At 41.0% G+C, this 9,908-nt stretch overlaps 1 protein-coding gene across 1 annotated transcript; it reads right to left on the bottom strand.

Moving 5' to 3' along the window:
* Window positions 1-5,678: 5,678 nt before the first annotated feature.
* On the bottom strand, window positions 5,679-7,634 carry adrb1 (adrenoceptor beta 1). Its single transcript, XM_062474649.1, has one exon. The coding sequence runs from the start codon at window positions 7,515-7,517 to the stop codon at window positions 6,303-6,305; it is 1,215 nt and encodes a 404-aa protein (XP_062330633.1). The 5' UTR covers window positions 7,518-7,634; the 3' UTR covers window positions 5,679-6,302.
* Between the last annotated feature and the right edge of the window lie 2,274 nt (window positions 7,635-9,908).

Here is a 9,908-nt window from a genome sequence, read left to right as displayed (position 1 = left end):
TCTTCTTTTTGGCTTTTCTTATGTTTGTTTTTATACCTGAATTGGAGAACATGCATTCTCTACAGACATAACCAACTAGAAACACACAACCAATCAAAAAAACAGTCGGCATCTGTTTGCAGTTTGGACAGTCAATATCTTATATGGATGTGCTGCAGTTAAAAAATAAGGTGTGAAAGTACAGTCCTGTTTTGCACATATTTGACCCTCACTAGCCCCCTTTCCAACCCTGTACTGGCAAGTCAACATTCCAACACCTTGCCCTTCTCCAACACCTTTCCAGCAGGGTGCTATCACCAGCAGCAAAACGTTGACCCATATGCTGTTAGAAGTGTGCGCTTTGGGGTAGTGTTGGGCCCGCTAAAGGAAATGTAACATGTAAGAAGTCACCCCAGCTCCAGCCTCTAACTGTGCCACATCAGCACATCAAACCAAAGACTTCAGTGAATGAGGTCACCAAGGTCAGCTTCCTGCCAGTCATCCCAGACAGACACTGAGGTGCATCCTGGGGCCAGTAGGAGCTTTCCCATTGTTGGCCCACATTGCCAAGGAATAATATTACAAACATAGCAAGTTCATAACCATGACAAACACAGCAGTGTTTACCATGCACTTGCACTATTCTGACATACTTCTCCCCCACGCTTCTCAACGCACACAATCTGGGGAAATGCTTTTCTCCTTGCCCCTGTTGAAATCGGAGGAATCCCTGATCCAAAATTATTGGATTAGTAACAGTTGTACAGAGAAGCAAATATTTACACCCCTCCTAGTGTGTTTGACTGGATGAGTTTGAGGATTAGACCTCGACACACACTCAATGTTTACACCTCTATTATGTCCACATGCTGGTGATTGAGGTTCCTTACCAAGAACTGTTGTTGCAACAAAGATCTGCTATTGTCTGTCTTTCACCTTATTGCACGCCCTTTTTCTGTCAACATTTGTTCAAGGAACTTTAGTGACTTTGTCTAAGACTTGTCTCTTTGATTAATGTAAGTAAAAATGTCAGTAACAGTAATTATCTATCTACCCTTGAAGTACCCTCGAGGGCCAGTCATGCTGCCCCTCATGCTAGTCCAGAAATTTAGAAATGTAACTGTAAAATATTGTTAATTACTATCTACTGTATTATGTGCTTTAACCCTCAGATTAACATTTTACCAAATAATACAGTTCTGTAACAAAAGACAAGACATCATGTTCTGTGTGGTTGCAGTCTAGGTGGTGCCTTTCCTGTTTGCATGCTACTTAGTTAATAACACTTATATTTAGACAAGAGGAAGCAACAAGAACTGCCCCTTTAACAAATAGCGCAAGTCTTCTAGCCTGTACAGAACATGATCTGAATCTTCGGTGTTGAACTGATGTTTTGGACAGAAGAAATGTCCAAGCATGTATTTGTCATCGTAACTAATTCCAATCGTAATCAGAGATGATTCTGTGATATGACTTTGTAGAATGTTGTTGCAAGAACTGAAAAACATTTCATAAAAGCTTATGATGGCTTTATACGAGGTGTTAGAAATGATGCTGTATGTGCTATGGAGAAAAAAGAAACATTGTCCGATTTCCAATTTATCGATCTTGCCTATTTTCTTGGACAGCTAAACAAGTATTGGTGTGACTCAGTGAAGAGTTTGGTTCTGAAAAGTGAATTGTATGAGTAGACAATTTCTGGTTAGTTCAACAGGAAATCATATCCTCACCGAGTTTATATTGTAATTGGACTTGCTTTCATGCTTTGCAGTCAGCTCACCTGCAATATTTCCCTGCAAAATCTTCCCAGGGCACTCGGAACATGCCAGGGATAAGCATCCCATTCATGCTGACGGAGTATTGCGTAACCTCCTCTGACAGACTATTTTGGACTCGCTCAGATAACAGACCCCGAGGCTCCTATCAGCCTGGGTTCCCATCGTTCGATTTAGAATCGTGTGCCTCTGCCCCCTGACATGGAAACCATGACAGTAGCACTTGACCACCACACACGCACACTCTCACTTCCTCTCCCTCCCTCACCCTATCACTCAAACCAAGCACAAACATCCAAGCACAAACAGATGCACAACATGAACACAGGCAGGTAGGGCAGTGAGTCACAAGCATCGCATCACAGGAAGGAAATGAATGAAGCCTAGGGTGATTGTAAACACCAAACCTGCAGCAGAACTAGACAGAAGGACAGCGTACTCAGTGCATTCTGCATGAGTGACTGTGTGCACTTGAGGTGGCAGCACATTTAGCTGACCTCAGTTGACATGCAGGTTGAGTACTGGGTCAATGAATGGGTTAGTTCATATTCTTTTGATAATTGAGCATCTAAATAGAGCACGATTGACCTTTTGGCCTCAACCCTTACCTTTTCAAACTGCAAACTATGGTTAACTGGACTTAGTTTATTCTCTGTGTGTGTATGTGTGATTTAAGTGGTATTTGAATGTTAATACCGTATGATGAGTGACTATAGTGCTCTTATCCCATAGTCAGGGCACATGAAACCATCTAGTAATGCAGACAAATAGAAAGTGCAGCACACAAAGTTCACGAGGGAACACAAGGGCGGGTCAGACAGACCGGTACTGTCATCACTTCAGCACTCTCCATAGCAACAAAGTGGGGAAAAAACCACGGGGGAATGTTATCTTCCTCAAGTGTTAATGGCATCCATCTGCTGACATCAAAAAACGAGAAGAGCTCTCAACTCGTCCAGACATGTAACGTGCTGCTATTTTTACCTCACGTCAACCTCTAGCACTTGTTCTCGCTATTAATACACACCGTCAGTCAATCGAACCGGGAAAATAAGCCAGTGTGGGTACATTTTCAAGTGTGCACTTAGTGAGCAAGGTCTACTGTAATGAAGTTATTGTGCTGATTGCTGACCTACACCAGATGGTTGGTGGGGCAGGGGGTCGTTGTTGGCAGAGCAAAAACGTTTGGCTGAGACAGCTATGATACAGCATGTGGGTTTATTCCCATTTTATCTGCACATAATCAAGCCGATGAATGAAACAGAAGTTAGGAAGACCTAAGTGGCTGGTTTGGACAAATTAGTACAGGGATAGTTTGTGTGATCCAGTGAGTGGTCACAGTTGTTGTGTGGCAAGGAAAGATCTTCTGGACCTAGTTGTAACCAGTGATGATTATTTCTGCTTTAACATGGTAAGAACAGCCATTACCAATATAAAAAATGCAAATAAATAAAAAGCATTGCAGGTCAATTATGAGTAAATACGATCAAACAAAACCCTTTTAGTAGTCAAAAAACACACAAGGCAGACAGGGTCTGCTCATACAGAAGAGGGAAATCAACAATCAGGTCTTTGATCAAACAAACTAATGTGAGCATAGTTAATAGTCTCGATCATGGTCAACTGCTGATATTATCCTAAGACATAATAAAGCCATATCTTTGTGGCTTCATTTTTGGCTGGTAAAACCACCAAGTCACATTCATTAGTAGCCATGGCAGTGTACACAGCAGCTGTCAAAGACTGCATTAAACAAGAAATTGCAATAGAGCATTTCACATTTTGTCCTATCGTACAACATGTCTGCATATGGCATACTCTTGTCTCTGATGTCAGGGGAGCTCAAATGTGTTTCGATATACGCCTACATGCAATTTATGTTCATTATTCTTAAACCGGGTGGGGTCAGCACCTCCATCTGTGAGCCCCACTTTTAATCTGCTCGGATACAAGCTTCCTGCCAAAAAGAATAATACCTAATAACTAGTTGGGCCTTTGCCAGGACCCAGTCACTGATGCTGAATATGGCTCTGGTGCCACTTTTGTCCGCATATATTAGCCTGGGCAATCATATTTAAACAAGGTTCATTAGCTAAAACAGCGGAGCTCAATTCCATTCAGATTTTTTCGACTATTTTAAATGTTCACAGCGCTCTCATGGGAGAGCAGCATTAGAGGGAGACAGAACGCTAATGCATTTTAAAGACGTCCGGTTCAAAGACTGATTACCAGGTCCCAGCTGTGGGCCCCGGTTGAACGTTTTTCCTTAAGGGCCACTCAAAAACACCCGGCCTATGTGTTTACCGGGTACATTTAGCATGCTGTCATGACGTTCTTCACAGGAGGTTTTGTCATATAATCAGAATCAGAATCAGAATCAGAATTCGGTTTATTCGCCATGTATGTTATACAAACACGGAATTTACTGTGGCAGGGAGGTGCAAAACACTAAACATATACAGATCTTAAATTAAGTAAAAGTACAAAAGTTTAACTATTTCTAAGAACTAAACAATCTAAGAATACAACAATTTAAATATAAAATAAAATATATATAAAAATAAGAATAATGAGCAGCGTGAATGGTCAACATAGTGCAGTCGGATACTGAGATAAAGTGGCTTATGCATACTGAATTGCCATTAGATGGACTTATAGTTAAATAAGTGAATGAATGTCAATGGGAGTCCTTGGCCTTGTTGAAGAGGCCAGTAGCAGATGGAAAGAAACTGTTCTTATGGCGTGAGGTTTTGGTCCTGATGGACCGCAGCCTTCTGCCAGAAGGGAGTAGCTGGAACAGGGAGTGACCAGGGTGGGAGGGGTCGGCCACAATCTTCCTCGCACGCCTCAGGGTCCTCGAGGTGTGCAGGTCCTCGAGGACCTGCACACAAAGCATCTATGGAGATTTGTTTACAGCATCGGTAAACAAATTTTACTATGTTTTGAATGGGATCATCTAATTTCCATATTATGAGCAGAACCACCAACATCTCACAATGTAATATAGGTAGTATCCTATGACTTGGACGCATGTCCACAAAGTCTGCATGCTTGGTCTCTCTGATGTGTAATTACACTGCATTATTTGGTTTGATTGTGTTGATACTCGTTGGTGTGAACTTTCACGTTCCTAACAAACCCAAAGAACTGCACATCTTTACTTGCTTGGTCTCCAATTGTTGGGGCTTAGTTTGATCCTTTAAATCCCTTTCATTGTTTACGATACTTACTGAGCATGTTACTTTAATGCTAAATATCACAAGGTTCTGGTGAAAGTTCTAGAAATCTGTTATATGTGTAGTGTGTAGATGTTAATAGTGTTTTATGTAAGACAAATCTTTTTTTTTTTTTTAAGCGTTACTAAAATAAGATGAATTTTATAGCCATCATGTACACCAACCTACGTGAAGATCAAACTATCTTCCTGTTTGGTTGTTGTGTATAAATGTTTACATTACTATTGGGTCATCAGCATTATTTAGTTAGAATTTGGTCAAAAATGTAATTAGGCCTACTTCAATGTATGTTTTGTATGTGTGCATATGGTTAAGATTGTGGATTAATATAACTCCTTTGATCACTTCTTTGAACAAGTATTTCAAAATGCACAACAAATTATTTAATCATGGCCAGATGGTTAATGAAATATGAATCAAAATCAACTCAGCAATTCATTATTCACAAAATATAGTGTTTACAATGTTCTCAGCGCTAGTTTGCTATGGAAAACACTGTAGTTGTGAGAACCAAAATAGAATTTTTGACTTAATGTCTTCAATAAACTGAATTATGCATTCAATTATTGCAACCAATTATACAGCACATTCAACAGCTCACATAGCGTAGTGATTCCCTTGGTGGGAGTTAAGTCCATGTGTACATAGACAAATACATATGAAGAACTATCATAATGTGGAAGGAAGAAACAGTTTTCATAAAATGACACTTTATTGCACACTAATAAACATCCACCATTATACAATAAAACACAGACCATGAGCATTGGAGATTAGGAGACAGAAAGATATATAGAGAGAGAGAAAGAGAGAGAGAAGATGGGGATCTATTTGGTCCCCCTCTACGCTGAGGTGCACATCAGTACCACCGCCCTTCAACCCACCCAATTCATTTGTCTGTGCAATTCTTCACCTGCTTTACAGACCTATATACAGCGCACAATAAATACTGTTTATTTAACATGTTTAATATAAACAAATTCCTTACGTACAATTTGTACTTTAGGCATGAGGTATAACATAGCATTTTGACACTTGTTGAAATGTATTTACATTGCTGTTCCAACATCTAGTGCACGATTTACAAACGAGCTGCTCCTTTCCATCTGAATTGAGATGTGCTAAAGTTTATTATTAACACACGGATGATGCTTAGCCTTTTGAGTGCCATCATTGTCCCAGAAACAGATAAACCTTGAGCATGACTCTTGTTCCAAATTTTGGCGCATCGATAGACGAAGTCTCCATGGGCTCAACTGGACATTTATGCAACAACAAAAAATGTCAACGGTGAAATTCACATTAACAATCCTCACAGCTGCGATTCTGAATGAGATAATTTGGCACAACCCTCCAGGCTGCTGTCGCTATGGTCCAGTCCGTTGCAGTCTGTCCATGTCCCCATCATTCCCGGTTCCAATGAGTTCACAAAGCCGCCGGAGTAACGCGAAAGGTCGCATGAGCTTACGTGAAGCCTTCGGTCTGCTTGTCTTGGGCAGCAAAGCAGTCTCTTAAAAGCCTTTCGAAAGTCTGGACTGCGACAGTAGATTATTGGGTTGAAAGCAGAGTTGACATATCCCAGCCAGTTAAAGAACACGAAAAGGTCTTTGTCCACGACCTGGGAGGAGAACACTCGGACAACGTTGACAATGAAAAAGGGCAACCAGCAAAGAGTAAACGTTCCCATAATAATGCCCAGTGTTTTTAATGCTTTTTGTTCCTTTAATGCAAGCATTTTTGAAGGTCTCTTTCTATTAGTTTTGTTCTTGGTGGCATCGTTAAGGTTATTGTGAAACCTTCCCTCACACTTGTCTATCTTCATCAGTTGCTTTTTTGCTTCTCTATACACTCGGGCATAGACAAATATCATTACAACTAAAGGTATGTAAAACGATATGATTGAGGACGAAATGGCATACGCCCGGTTGGTAATAAAGTCACAACATTCTGGATTCTCATAACATGCGGTGTTCTCATTGTCCCGCGACCAGTGCATTAAAATTGGTAGGAAAGAGACCAGCGCAGAAATAGCCCACACACTGCACACTATCACTTTTGCCCTTGCCTTAGTAAGCAAGCTTTGGTATCGGAAAGGCGAGGTGATGGCGACATACCTGTCTATCGCAATAACGCACAGAGTCTCGATGCTGGCAGTGACACACAGAACATCAACGGATATCCAGAATTCACAGAAGAAGGAGCCATACAGCCACGCGCCCTGGACTTCCAGCGCGGCACCAAATGGTACCACCAACAAGCCCATGATAAGATCTGCGCTCGCCAGGGAAACAATAAAAACGTTGGTCAATGTCTGTAGTCTCTGGTTCTTGGCTATAGCAGTTATGACCAAAATATTACCGATAACAATTGTTAAAACGATGAGACCCATAATCAATCCTATTCCGACCATCCACTGCTCAGATGCGCCATCGCCAGGAATGTCGACATCCACCTTTCCACCTTTTGTGTCATTGTTGAAGTTTATAGATGACGGACCATCCCCCATGATGGGCAGTGCGCTGTACATATATTATTCTTATTCATCAAGACAGTTTGTAGAGTTCCTGGTCCTCTTTAGTGTGTCCATGATGTAGCTTATGATCCCTCGCTCTCCAACTCCATCTGGACACCGCTTTCTGTCTGCTCAAACAGTATAGGCGATTAAGTAGTGACATCACAACTCTGGGCGACCAATTGCGAGGCTACAGTTGTTTTGCAAGTATCTCATCCCATGACAATGAACTTCATGAGAAGACACTTTTGCCTCGGTGCATAAAACAACGTATCCATTTAAATCACATTGTGTTGGCCTATTCATGCGTCTTTGCACAGTGCATTCCAGGGTTCTGCAGCAGACACCAAGTTATCATCAATTAAGGATAGCCAACTGCCTTGATTGCTTTGTTTATGTAAGCTTTTCTCTGAGGTAGTGTTTTCAACGAGGACAACTTCTCCACGTATTCATGTTTTAATGTAACTAGTTGACCTTGCCATTTTGCCGTGCTAAATAGCATTCTGAAAACACATTTTAGATTCACTGTCTTTTTGACAACAGCACACTTTTGTTTGCTTGTATTTACAGAACTTCAGACAAGGTTTCAATGCACGCATCGAATGTAGGAAGAACTTCAGAAAGCAAATCTTACATTTAGTCATTTAGCAGACGCTCTTATCCAGAGCGACTTACAGTAAGTACAGGGACATTCCCCCGAGGCAAGTAGGGTGAAGTGCCTTGCCCAAGGACACAACGTCATTTTGCACGGCCGGGAATCGAACTGGCAACCTTCATATTACTAGCCCGATTCCCTAACCGCTCAGCCACCTGACTCCCGATAAATCTTAGCTAGCTTTCATCGTTCTCTGTTTAACCGGATCAATTTTTCACCTGGCCCCTGGATTTTCCACTGACATTGGCTATCTCCCTGCACCAGGCTAAATAAAGAGGGCCATCAGTGCGCTAGTTATGTCCTTGCACAGGCTGGGCAAGAGAGGCATTTTCTGCAGTAGGAAGCTGTTACTGGGCGATAAGATCATAATTGCCCCTCCTTATAGCTGCGGCTGAGCCAGGGAACATCAGGCAGGGGCAGAAGTGTACTTAATCTGCATTCCTGGAGTCTATCATAATTACTGTTTCTTTCAGACAGACATTCACTGTAACTGGGCCTACAGACAGAGATGTTTTATCACTTATATTGTAATAACAGTATCCAGCCATACTGTTCTAGGCACCAGTGCCAAAGAAAAGTTTAAAGCAGTGTATTAAGGATGCTCCTTTTTTGGGGCTGATAAATTACAAAAAAAAAAAATAGTCATGAGGGAAGCCTATATGACCGATTCATGAAACCCGTGGAAGGATGCTTTCAAATCAAACTTTCTGGCTGGACGTTTACAATTTTTTTTCCAGATTTGATAGCCTAAATAGATTGAACCCGTCTATGGAGGAGGGGAACTCTCACCGAATTGCTGCTCCCAAGATTTCTTCCATTTTTTCCTCAATGGGTTTTCCTGGGCGTGTCTTCCTTGTCTTCCTTGAGAGTTTAGGTTGGCTGAGGGGCAGTTCTGTGAGCGTATGTGAAGCTCTCTATGACATTGCTCATATAGGGCAATACAGCCATAAATGTTTATTTGATTAATTAGGTAAACTAACAGAGACCTTGTTAAGCTTTACAATATAGCATCTCAAAACCAAACCAGGACCAAAGTATTCGTTTTCACCCTAAAATGTACCTATGGAATGTATGGTAGTCTACACTAAAAACAACTGTGAACCTGGTTTAGCTTGCTTGGTTGCATACCTAAGAACTGGACAGTCAATCAGTAGATATGCACTGTGACTATGACATGACTGACCTAACATTGCAATATCTTTTGAAAGTGTCATAGTGTCATCATCCTGTTGCTTGATGCAGACGACAAATTTACAAATACACCAGAGACCTATGTAACACATATACCTAAACCACCCCATATTGTCCTAGAGACTATAGGTTATCTGAAAGCCAGGAGAAGTTCTTTTCAAATCAGGCAAAATGGAAGAGCACAACAGAGATTGTTCTCTTCCAAAAAAATAAACATTTTCAGTAGAATATGTAATAAGAAACATTAAAATAGATTGTTCTGAAGGGGGACATCAAATGCCCTAGGAGAAGAACATAATTTAATGATATACAGAACAAGTAAACTTACAACCTAAATAACATCATAAATACTAACAATATCCAAACTGGCCCTGCTGGACTTAATCCAGAAACATTAGCGGCTCTCATCCTCCAAAGGCCTGCCAACCTACATACACACATTTGAGTCTATATAAGATAAGTTGTTTCTGTGCAAACCTTAGCTGATCATTTAGAATCAAAGCACGTTCTATCATTTCTACAGCATGCATGTATTTTACACAACGAGAAGCATACATACA

Source organism: Osmerus eperlanus, chromosome 12 (assembly GCF_963692335.1).
Source record: "Osmerus eperlanus chromosome 12, fOsmEpe2.1, whole genome shotgun sequence".
Taxonomy (NCBI): Eukaryota; Metazoa; Chordata; class Actinopteri; order Osmeriformes; family Osmeridae; genus Osmerus; species Osmerus eperlanus.
Note: the sequence above shows the minus strand (reverse complement) of the source record. Positions and strands in the feature narration are given on the sequence as shown.